At 36.0% G+C, this 12,816-nt stretch overlaps 3 protein-coding genes across 4 annotated transcripts in view; 2 read left to right on the top strand and 1 right to left on the bottom strand.

The window, feature by feature from the left end:
• LOC134801433 (transcription factor EB) overlaps positions 1-3,976 on the bottom strand; it is a 117,092-nt gene extending 113,116 nt beyond the window's left edge. The window contains exon 1 of the mRNA XM_063773988.1: positions 3,443-3,976. Coding sequence (XP_063630058.1) covers positions 3,443-3,603 — 161 coding nt within the window. The 5' untranslated portion in view covers positions 3,604-3,976. The remainder of the gene's footprint in view (positions 1-3,442) is intronic.
• Positions 3,977-4,507: 531 nt separating this feature from the next.
• Positions 4,508-6,244, top strand: LOC134801672 (probable small nuclear ribonucleoprotein G). Its single transcript, XM_063774293.1, has 3 exons — positions 4,508-4,666; positions 5,522-5,669; positions 6,054-6,244. Exons 1-3 carry the CDS (start codon positions 4,635-4,637, stop codon positions 6,102-6,104), a joined length of 231 nt encoding a protein of 76 aa, XP_063630363.1. The 5' UTR covers positions 4,508-4,634; the 3' UTR covers positions 6,105-6,244.
• Positions 6,245-7,586: 1,342 nt separating this feature from the next.
• LOC134801668 (solute carrier family 12 member 9) overlaps positions 7,587-12,816 on the top strand; it is a 28,378-nt gene continuing 23,148 nt past the window's right edge. The window contains exons 1-2 of one of the 2 annotated variants that reach the window (XM_063774287.1): positions 7,587-7,761; positions 9,508-9,636. In XM_063774287.1, coding sequence (XP_063630357.1) covers positions 9,522-9,636 — 115 coding nt within the window. In that variant the 5' untranslated portion in view covers positions 7,587-7,761; positions 9,508-9,521. Of the gene's footprint in view, positions 7,762-9,507; positions 9,637-12,742; positions 12,815-12,816 lie in introns of those variants that run through there. The other variant, XM_063774288.1, reaches the window with a different exon arrangement.

The raw sequence follows: 12,816 nt of genomic DNA, 5'->3' as shown, positions 1-12,816 counted from the left end.
GTAGTTAATCAGAGTCTTGTGACTGTTTAATGTTAATATTAATGGGTATTACATCGAACTGTGATTGGCTGTTTATTTTGTAAATCAAAAGCGTGTTGTATTCGAGGTTTTTGTAATTTAATTCGAGTTGTCGGTATTTCGGATAGGGTTTAATAATTTCATAGCAATGTAAAGTGCAATAATAAAGGCACCATCAGAAAAAAGTTTTTAGTTGGTTAGGTAATTGTTTTAAAAAGATATTTTTATATTATACTATACTATTGATATTTTTAACTATATCATATGAATAATTTACAAAAAATTTAACTGTTTTTTTTTTCAAGAATGTAAAACTCTTTAGGTGTAGGTCCCTACCTAAAGAGATTTGCATTCTTGTTTGTGCTATTCAATTCTCTCATTAAATAAATGATTATTATCTTGATAAGTTTACCATATATGCTACATTCCTTAATCACGAGGGCAAATACCTACGCACCAAATATTGAAAGAGTATAATTAAATTAATTAACCATTGCAAGACCGCTATTACAATGCTTACAAATCATTGCTTCAAGCAAATTTGTATAAATCTAACCCTTGATTACTAATTGTTGTTACGAATCCAGAGATCAAGTTATAATTAACAAAACGTACACATTTATGAATATATAGATAAGCATATTATAGCAAAATGTGTATCTTCCTTATCTCCCGTAGTAAACAGCTTCCTTTCCACATGATTATTTACTATTTGGTTGAAAAATAAGATAAGATAAAGATGACAGGAGGCTGGAAAACCTCTCGGCTACTCGGAAATTGCGTGGTTATTTAAATTACAAATAGCAATATAGACAGCCCTATACTGAAGTCGTTTTGCAATATTATGGCGAATTTGTTAAGCAAAGTTAGCTAAAATGTTTAATCGATAGGTGCAAAATTTAACGGTGGGTTCTTTGGCTATTAGATTACAATTTACATTTAAGCATAATACAAGATGTTTTAACTCCCGGCAATATTTTGCAATATTAATATATAGGTCATAGTGAGCAACAACTAACGGACCAACCACGAAATTACGAAAATTTTGGCTCTCTCATAGAAAAAACATCGACATCCGATCAGCCAAAATGTATGAAACAGCCAATTTGCGTTCCGTGATTTCGGGGTTGGTCCCATAGTAGAAGTTGCTCTGTATTAGTCTCGCTAAATATTGCCGGGAGTTATACTGTAAGAGTTTTTTTTTTTGTGATTAATGAATTGTTGGGTTGTCTCACTTTTCCCTTATCTTATCTTAGTTTCAGATAAATGTCTTCCCTCGAACGCGGTTAATTTCATCGGTTAATTTAATGATTTCAATTATAAATTTTATAAACAGTACAACGACACAACGGTTATTTATTAACAAAACTACAAACAGTGATAACGATAAGAACTGACATATGAAATCTGTCTGCATCATGTGATAGTCTAAGTTTTCTTCAGTATGACCCACTTATTATTATGACGTTAAAGTTTAATTTCGAACCAAGGAGTATTTTTGTTAACCTGTTCGTTTCAAGATTAAATGCCCCAAACATCAGATCGTCTTATCAATACGTAAGCGGTGTAATTTGAACGATAACAAAGGAGAGCAATTACGATATAGGTATTTATTACATATTCACCCTTCCGAGTACCTATAGTCAGACATACCTAACAAAATCACTGTGTGTAGGTAGTGTGTAGTAGTGTGTACATAATTTATATACAATAAATTAATGTATAATGTTCCTTTCTTGATGCCACGTGTGTATCTCGTATAATAAGTTATTAATGGTCTCTTAACGCTTTGAATATCTTGTATTGAATGCGTATTTCATTATCAGTCCATATCTGCGCAACCTATTACGAATATTTAATTTTAATTACCTACTCTTCGTCCCAGACCCAGATCAACTCAACTATGCCTATCGCGTCGAATGACGGTCCCTATATTATGTCAGTTAGTTTTTTTATGGAGTACGAGTACCTATAGGTATATACCTATATTCAGATTTCGATTCTATATTTTATCTAAGCTAGTTTCTAGTTCGGAATCATGTAAATAAGCATCTCTAACCCTACCTAATGTACAATTGATATACTTATCTTGCGTTGTGGGCCGATATAGCCTGTCCGATTTCTAAGATCAAGTTTGCCATACATTTACGATGGCGTACTTAACTGATCTTATTAGAAAAAAACGGACGGACTATAATGGACGACGATATTTATACAATATTAGGTATACAGTTAATGCCCTTACCAGGATCCGAACCCGGGACCTCCTGCTTCGTAGGCAGGGTCACGAGCAACTAGGCCAGAAGGCGGTGAAATCTACTTAATCTAGTTTAAGTAGGTATATTTTCCTTTATAGATGCAGATTTCATCATGTTTGAATATTGCGCTTCCTCATTTGTAAGTTTAGTAGGTCATTTGTAAGTTTAGTAGGTGTCGATACCTGTATTACTTCTCTAATCATTCTTCCATTCATAATTCACTCGTATTTAATTACACAAACGGGTCTACCGCGATATAATTTCATTGTTTTTACCTTTAATTCCGACGTTTCAGCTGAGTTGCACCAGCTGTGGTCACGGAAAGACTGACGTCCTAACAAATGTCAACAGAGATATTAATAAAACACCACTAAACTACCCGAAATTAGTTTATAAAAATGTTTGGGGTAGACAAAGAAATTGCAGCTACCCGTTAAAGTTTAATGTTTATTGTAATGTTTATTGTTTATGTGTAATTAAATATGTGTACAAAACGCGAGAGTTTAAAGTGTTATAATTCACTCGTATTATTAAAACCGTCTGACCCCCGCTATAAAATATTTAACACGTGATAGTACGTAAGCAAAGGAGGTCAATTCAGAAAGTATGATAGACCTCAGACTTCCTTCACTACTTGTCGCTTCCCAAGCAGTCAATATTCTATTGTAATATGTATTATGTATATACAAATTAAAATAAATTAAAACCACATTAAATCTATTACATTTTTAATTTCGTTATGGTGCCCAGTAATGACCGTAATTTGCCAAAATGGCGGGAAACTCGAGTAAAAAAGTAAACAAATAATGTTACCCGACCTAAATCCAAATTACCTCAATCCCCTAAATATTTGTTCAAACTACGTGAATTACACTTATTAAATTATAATGATCCGTTTGACGATATGTCAATGTAAAGCAATAATTAAGTAAGACGTTATCTCCGAGCTACTCAAGACGTCCGGCTCTCGCGTCTTGTCTATAATGTATAGCGAAGATAAACAAATGCACGGTACGGAGGGCTTGCCAAGACCAGGTTTCAGGGTCGCGGGCGCTGACTTTAGAGAAATTGTTCCTCATTCATTCGCAGTGCCAAAAATATTCATCTGAGCAAACTTTATAAACTTCATAAGATTGAGTAAAAGTTCTTATTAGACTAAATCTCACCTTTCTGTGATCGGCACGGCTTTCGACTTGAGTTCGTAGAACATAAAATCCTGTTGCTGCTGCGCCGCAGTCATCTCCTCCAAAATCTTCTGATCACCGCCGTAATCGTTCGTCAAAAGCGAGGCGAGATCGAATCCCATATCAATCCCAGACTCATCCATTTTTGAGCGAAAACACAATCACAAACTTCCACTAAGAACTGATATTACATAAAATCACTTAAAAGTCATTTTTAGGAAGTAGAAAGTCGCTGTTTACAGAGATACCTCACAATCAGCATCCTCCCAGCAGCTGTCTGTAGAGGTAGACTTGTTGCTATTGTATCTACTTGTTGATATAGCTATGTACATCTACCACATGGTTTGTTTTTAGGTTTGTGTTGTGACGTGTGACTAAAATCCTACCAATTTTAGCATAGCAAATTTATAGCGTAAGCGTATGCGAGACGTAGCTCTACAAATGAGTTGTGTAACCGATAAGACACCATTTTCTCAGTGGCAATGTCACTTTCTAAATGTTTTGATTCGAATTTATTTTTGTTTTATTAAGTTTAACATATTGCAATATAATATTTTGTAGCTTTAAACAACTTTTCTGAACTATTTTTTGCTATCGAAGTACCAACTTATTTGTATGTTTTTTTATCAGTAGCAACACAAAAAAAGCACGGGGATTGGGGTACATTCAGAATCTTTATTCCATTGATCGAGTTGTGAGAATAAAATTTTATATTTACAGATGACATGTAAAATAACTTATTTAACAATTTTTGAGTAAATTAGGTACGTACGTGTTTTTTGTCTTCAAGTGAAAGCAAAAGCCTTTGTACATATTTTAAACCCAATTATAAAGGTATTTGAACGTGACTGTCAATTAGAGTGTGACCCGCTCAATAACAAAAGTTAAGCATTATTTTACAATATTAACTCTTATAATGGCTGAAAACCATGTTTTGGCGTAGTTTACATGTAATCTTAATTTTTTTTCAACCTTTTACAGAGAAGCACTAGTTATTGCTAAAACTTTATTTTTAATAAGCAGTCATTAATCTATGACCAACTTCTGTCTGTCACATCACATCATATGGTCACACTAAATTTCCCGGGTTGTGTTGTTTGCCGAAAACGTTTCTTACCTCTCGAATTAAAGAAAGTAGTATTTAAATTCTGTTAACAACCAAAAAAATTGCAAAATGTCGAAAGCACATCCTCCGGAATTGAAGAAGTAAGTAAACTACTGCTACTATTTGTATTGTTCTTAATTTCAAGTTAGCGTCCTGCACGCCATTGTAACCTAACATATCCGTGTTTTGCGTTTTTAGGTTTTGGTCTACTGTTTAATGCAGTTTATAATTTAGTAACATATTTACTCTATAAATAAACTCCCGTATTTTGCTTTTAGACAGCAAATTTTACACATGCCATTCGTACCTTACGAAAATCTATTCTCCCTCGAGTTTCGATAGGTACTTACCTATCTCTTTTCTAAACCTCCATACCGACTTATTACCCAACTAACCAACTTACCTGTTTTATTACAATGAATCAGGTTAGAGTTATAAGATCCGGATTTTATGATCTAATAACCTTTGAAATTAATAATTTTTTTGAATCGTTTTGGTACCTATACCAATTACAATTTATGGAGAAATGCCCCAAGAAATCATTATTTGTGCCATTTTCAATCAAATGGGTACTTATATTCGGTTGTCAATAAGGCGCGCAAGACAAGCAATAGTCACTAATTACTAAAAAAAAAATTAAACATAAATCAACCTTCTTTTAGTACTAATATGGTTCACTATGGCTATGAACTTGTGGTGGTACTTAGTGACTTTTGCTTGTCACCCGACGATATAGTTTCAATTTGAAATCAACCTTATCAACAACCGACAATGTGGTACTTTTTGTTGAAAACGTCACTTTTCTTCTTATTAAAAAGAGAAGTTCCTCAATTGATAACGAACATTCTCTTCTCACAAGTCAAAAATCTACTTGGCAGAATCCACTTTGCTAAAATTAGCGAGGGGTAAAAGCCATTTAAAAAAAAAAGATTCCTTAATTAGTGGGATTTTCTCAGGTTCATGGACAAGAAGTTGTCCATTAAGATGAATGCGGGGCGTGCAGTCACTGGGGTGCTCCGAGGGTTCGATCCCTTCATGAACCTGGTGCTTGACGAGTCGGTGGAGGAGTGCAAGGATGGGCAGAGGAACAACATTGGCATGGTGGTAAGTGTGCCTTTGAAGTGAAGGATAACATGTTGCCAACAAGGCACTAGTGTAAGGGCCTTTCAAAGTTTTGAGAATGTTTTTGTTTCACATTTTCGCTTTTGATATAAAGTTTCAACACCCCTTATTAGGAGATGAATTCTCTAAAACACTGAACTTACTTCGTTGTTTTCTACTGGTGTGATTTTCTCGAAAGTTTCAAGTCCCTCATATAATTTTCCCAATACAAGCTTTCAACCCCTTTTCATCTCTTTTATGGGATATTAATATTGTGTCTAGGATTGTAGAAATTGTCTTTCTCTCTAGCCACAGTTCCACAAGAGAAAGGAATTTATGGAAGTATTATATTCTAACATTTATAATTTTATCTCTATCTTTTTTCAGGTAATCAGAGGAAATAGCATCATAATGCTTGAGTCACTTGACAGAATATAGTCAATGCCTCATCTTAACTTTAAGCTAAATTATAAGTCCACCAAAACATTAATTTTGGTTTGTAATTTTGTTCCAAATGACTATGAGTTTGTGATTTTATGTTCAGGCAATAAGGTAAAATAAATACCAGTTCAAACCAATGTTTGTGTTATTTCTATTTAGAATAGCAAGTAAACTCTGAGGGCCCTCAGAGGAAAAGTGAAACAGATCCTATCTCATGGGTGTTTATGCTTATGCACTTGTGCATATGTAAAGTGAAAGTTGCATATCCAGTTTGGGAATGCAAATTAGACATGTAAATGTTATGTGACCAGAGCTGTAGTGTATTGGGTGTAGCATGATTCATTAAAGATTTCTTAAATCTTTAAAAACTATGCTCATCCCTTTCTTTTGGGTGCTAGTACTAGCATAAGACAAAGACAGTATGATACTCTCTGTCTATGTTTGAGATGAGACAGTCCCTGGCCAAATTATAAAATCGTAAAGCCTAACAGTTCGCCGGACGATATCGGCCGGTCAGTTGTTCGGAACTGTCAAATGTTTGTTCTAACTGACAGGCCGATATCGTTCGGCGGCCTGTTAGTCAGTGGTCTGCCTAATCCTTTTATTAGGGTTCCGTACCCAAAGGGTAAAACGGGACCCTATTACTAAGACTTCGCTGTCCGTCCGTCCGTACGTCCGTCCGTCCGTCTGTCACCAGGCTGTATCTCACGAACCGTGATAGCTAGACAGTTGATATTTTCACAGATGATGTATTTCTGTTGCCGCTATAACAACAAATACTAAAAACAGAATAAAATAAAGATTTAAATGGGGCTCCCATACAACAAACGTGATTTTTGACCAAAGTTAAGCAACGTCGGGAGTGGTCAGTACTTGGATGGGTGACCGTTTTTTTTTGCTTTTTTTTCGTTTTTTTTTTTTGCATTATGGTACGGAACCCTTCGTGCGCGAGTCCGACTCGCACTTGCCCGGTTTTTTGTTATTGGTTCCCCCTCGTCTGGCTTTTTTTGTTATTAGTTAAACCATTTATTTAGGTATTAGTCTTATAGATAATAGCTGTAATTTAGCATTAGAACCAAATTAGAACTAGCCAATGAGCCTTTATAAAGAGCTTACAAAATTTTAGTGACATGTTTGGCTGACAAAACCTCTAAGTTTAAAGATAAAAGTTGGCTTAAAAGACTCGCATCCAAGCCATGATGCTTTAAAAAAACTCCTTTATAAATGACAGTGACAGTTCCGTCAAAATCAAACGTTCGAGTAGACTTTTTATTTACAATTACCGAATTATAAAAAAATATGTGCTACCCAATCATACTCGATATAGCTTCATGATGGCATAAATGTTAATTATATCAACATTGTTATCCATATTAATATATACTAATGGTTTGTTGTCGTTACTTATTTTGTAACAATTCGGTTTGCTTTGCTCGAACTTGACACTAACTTACTTCCTGTCAAAATTTCCGACTTTGTATTGTAAATTTGTATTATCAATATCAATTGAATTCGTATATCCGTGCGTATCATCGTTCTCGAAAAGATAACAAACAATATTTACACTTGGAAACAAAGCTATGACTTCAAACTGCCGTTATAGCGATGTTCAACAGCTGAACCAATAATTTGACGCCCCATTATTGAAGAAACAGTGAGTAGATTTTATAGTTGTTCTCCTTCTAACAAAGCGGATTTACAACCGTTGTCTCACGCAGTTTTTTCTAATTAAACGCTAAATTAGTTATCCGTGTGTGTTAAGATCTAACAACGTTGAACTAAGAAACTTTAAAAAAATATGCAAATAAGCAGTTGAAATTCTAGTGTTTTAAAGTGATGATTTCATCTGTAAGCTAGTGAATTAGGTCATAAAAGACACCGGATAAGCAGTGACTAAAATTGCGAGAGTACCTGGTACTTAGCTCACTCCTCACAACAATAACACAAATCAGTTTTTTTTTTACTTGGAACTGGTTCCAGTAGGCATTGATTGTACATTGTTATGCCAATTGCTCACATAACTAGTGCTTACTAATCAGGTTAGAGCTATGCCAAGTAACTGAATTAAAGGTTTTTCTGAAGGATAATTAAGTTAACAAGTGTTACTTTGTGCCTGAATATTGAAAAAAAACTTACTGTAGTAAAATTAGGCTGACCAGTTCGATGAAATGGAAGATATACATTTAAGTAAGTATGCCATTTTTGATATTAATCTCATTAACTAATCCAATTGCAAACAAAACAACCTTGTTAGTTTATACAATCCACTTAAGATCTGCTTAAACCGTAATAATTACACATCGGTAACTCATGGCATTTAGGTAGCAGGCACAGACTAGTGATGTGACAATGTTCTTCCTATACGAGTCGAGAAAAAGAAACCACTAAAAAAAGGAAATTAATTAAACGAATCTTTTAAGTGCTACCTAAATGCCACGAGTTACCGATGTATAGTAATAATATTATTAGAGTTGGTATTTTATGATGTGTCATACTGGGAGTATACCTATCTGCTCTGTTTAATATTAAATTTTTAATCAGACACCTTTTGTGAACATATAATATTAATTGAGGCCTGTGACATACATTTTGTGACGTAAGATGTTGTTTGATCCCTAGAAAAGGCACAATCACAGAGTATGCTTTTTAAAAAAGAATATTCTATTAAACACTTTAATTAATGCCGATTTTTGGTCCTATGTTCTAATGTTCTTTGGCTTAAAAATTCTACAGTTGTCTTCCTAACATATTACCATTCCTGAAAAAGTTACAATATAATATTTAAAACTTTCGCGTTTTGAACACATATTTACTCACATTTATAGACGGGTCTAACCGCGGTTAGCTGCAACCATGACCAGTGAAACCTGTGTCGAAATGTCGGTAAATAAAGGTAATAAATAAAAATTCGCGATAGACTCGCCTATAAATGTGAGTTAAAGTTTAAATAACTGTGATTTTAAGCAACACTGGTGGAGTATAGAAAATACAAAAATGTATTCTTCAAGTTGTCCTCATGGGCTCTTTCACAACTCAATAAATCACTTACAGTGACATCATATACAGCGAAATCTCGATAATCTGGCACATCAATGTTCCGGTATACCCAGTAATCCGGCACTAAAATTGGGATACAAATGATCATTCTATGTCCTAATTTACTATGTGCGCTAACATTTTCGGCCTTCAATCTCTTTATAAATGGCTAAGTTCCAGGTAGAAGAAGATTTTTTGGGAATTAAAATGTATTTCTACGACATCTGTAGGTACTAAAAAACACATCAATAATATGCAGATTTGCTCTAACTTCCAGTAAACCGAATTTCCCTCTTGTGTCAGCATTAGTGCCGGATTAGTGAGATTGTACTGTAGTGATATGAAAAATAATATTAATTTGCAGACACAAAACCACCAATGGCGGAGACCCTCAGCCCGCTGTCGCCCAGCACGAACCGCGGGCCCCGCGGGTTCATGGGCTCGCTGCGCGCGCGGCTCGGTCGCACCCCTGCCACAAGATCTGCCGGAGAAGGTATGTTGAAAGGTGTTTTCACATTATCTCGTTCGTTTTCACAGATATTGGATGATGAATTTGATCAGAAAAAACAATGTAATTCCAAAATAAGTATTTTAAGAAGAAGGGCTAACCACTTCTAAATTAATTTTGAAAATAAATAAATACTATAGGACAATTTTACACAGATCGACCTAGTCTCACAGTAAGCTCAATAAGGCTTGTGTTGTGGGTGCAAGGCGACAATTATAATATACACACATGTATAAATACTTATATTATATTATATACATAGAAAACATCCATAAATCAAGAACAAATATTTGTGAAAAACACACAAATGCCCTTACCAGGATTCAAACCCGGGACCTCCTGCTTCGTAGGCAGGGTCACTACCAACTAGGCTAGAAGGCCGTTAAAAAGCTAACTTAAAAACATTTTTATTTTATAACACTTGCTCGTTGCTCGTAATACAAAGGTGTTAGGCGATGCGGTCCGTAAATCCTAGGGCCGTATGTACGTACGAAATTATGCAGAAGCTTTATATAAGAAATTACCTTTTTTTCCTCACTAGTGTAAGAAAAACATTGTGTGTGCCACAGGCGGTACACTCGTGCTAATTAAACCCTCGCCTTCAGCTTCAGGCTTCAACTCTCACTCTTTCGTGATTTTTTTTTTAATACCACATCGGTGGCAAACAAGCATACGGCCCGCCTGATGGTAAGCAGTCACCGCAGCCTATGGACGCCTGCAACTCCAGAGGTGTTACATGCGCGTTGCCGACCTTTTAAAAACCTGTACACTCCTTTTTTGAAGAACCCCATACTGTAGAGTGTAGACCCTCGGGAAAACCTCTGAAGGGAGCTCATTCCACAGCCGGAGCGTCCGCGGGAGGAAATTCCTCTTAAATCGCACAGTACGCGACCATTTAGGTTCTAGGGTGTGAGGATGAACACCCTGCCGACGGCGAGCGGTGCGGTGATAGAAAGCGGCCGTTGGCATCATGTCAAATAGTTCCTCAGAGCACTGCCCTTAATACACAACGCGTACTAGAAGAGAGGCCTATGCTCAGCAGCGGGCGATAAAGGGCTAATAAATATGATTGAATGATGATGATGAATACACAATGTACTTACTATTTATAAATCATGTTCTATTATTAAAATGCGTCTTTTATTTAATTGAAATAAGTGACAAATATTATTCTGTAAATGCTGTACTATTATGTATTAGTTGAATATGTAAGTACCTAATACATCGACGTATATCTCAGGACGGGCCTTACGGGCTCTAAAAAAGGTACTAGTTCAGCGGTGTCACTCACGAATCCGAGCCAATCCTGCAGTCTAACGCATCTAGTTGCGACCAATCGCGCGCGTGATGCGAACTCATCAACCAATCGCGTTGTAGCGGTGTCACACCGCTGTACTGGCGCTATTATTGTCCCATTATTATTGCCCGTAAGGTCAGTCCTGAGATATACCTACGTCGATGACCTAATACCCAATAAATTTCTTTTATCTTGTATCAGAAGAAAACATGACCAATGAACCATAATTCAAAACAATGAAACACCTTGACCCGTTACAATTTACCTTGTTTACCGCATTCGGCTGACCGCTCACGATAAACGCCGTCCACTCAACACAGATATACATTATCAGTGCACCGGTGTCTGGCGCAACGTGTAGGCGCGCACGCGCATACCTTGTTCATTGTTTGTGGTTTTGATACAGAAAATAGTGTAGAGTAATTGATATCAGAGGTCCGAAAGGCCCATAAATCCGCAGTAGAAATTGTAAAATACGACCGTCATTGTGTTTTTGTTTTTAATCGTGTCGAAAATTAAATTGATATCTATGAATCCGCTTTGTACAAAATTTGTTCATTTATATTGTCCAATATCTCTTCAGTACGGATAAGGTCGTTCTTGTCTACGTGACAGCGTGATAAAACGGTGACCGTCACTTTCTATCCCGCGATGTTAAAAAGTGACAGTTATTTTATCGCGTGGATAAAACCATCCATAATACGCCGGCTGGACACCTATAGATAGCTAAAATTTCGAAAAAAAAACGCAGCAATGGTTTTTCATTTGACACCAAAAATGAAATTGATGTCAAACCAAAATTTGGAGTCAGATCAAGCTAAGTTGGCAGCGATTGTCATAGCACAGACTGTGGAAGTGTTAAGTAAACGTCATTGACATAATATCTAGGGACTGGCCTTACGGGCAATAATAACGAGGCAGGACAGGGGCCAGTACAGCGGCGTGACACCGCTACAACGCGATTGGTTGATGAGTTCGCATCACGCGCGCGATTGGTTGATAAGTTGTTGCAAACTAGTTGCATTAGACTGCACGATTGGCTGGAATTCGTGAGTGATACCGCTGAACTAGTACCATTTTTAGTGCCCGCAAGGCCAGTCCTTAGATATTATACGTCAATGGTAAACGTCATAATTTCATAGAAATTTGACGTTTAAAATAACACTTGCACAGCCTGTGCTATGGCAATCGCTGCCAACTTAACATGGTCCGACTCTATTATCATCTATTTGTAATAGGGTCCAAAAAAATACTGCGCATATAAACTTATTTAAGTTTTTTTTTCAACAATTGAGCTGTGTCAAGAATTTAAGGTGACCCTGAAAATTACACTAAAATTGTTGATAAATAATTAGGTATAGATGGTCAAGCAAATCTTGTCAGTAGAAAAAGGCGCGAAATTATCTATGAGACGATATCCCTTCGCGCCTACATTTTTCAACTTTGCCGCCTTTTTCTACTGACAAGATTTGCTTGACCAAGTATAGTTTTAAAATTTGTATAGGGTAATTCGCCAGTAAATGGCAGGTTCTAGTAATTGGCCACCAAATGAATTCTATTCACCTATAAACAATTCATTTTAGTATAAGGTTTCAATAACTGGCCAGCTTTCAATAACTAGTCGCCTTATACTAAAATGAATTCTGTTTATAGGTGAATAGAATTCATTTTTAGTTTAGGGCGGCCAGTTACTAAAACCGGCCAGTTACAGACGAATTACCCTATGTGTTTCTCCAGTGCATGAGTGAATTATCAAAGAACCGAAGTATATAATTACCTAACTGTAAACACGTATGACTAATAAGATTAATATGTGCTGCAAGCGGACACAGAGTTGCGAAATGTCTGAAAAGAGCTCAAATGAAGGT

The sequence above is a fragment of the Cydia splendana genome, chromosome 22, assembly GCF_910591565.1.
Source record: "Cydia splendana chromosome 22, ilCydSple1.2, whole genome shotgun sequence".
In the NCBI taxonomy this organism is placed as follows: domain Eukaryota; kingdom Metazoa; phylum Arthropoda; class Insecta; order Lepidoptera; family Tortricidae; genus Cydia; species Cydia splendana.
Note: the sequence above shows the minus strand (reverse complement) of the source record. Positions and strands in the feature narration are given on the sequence as shown.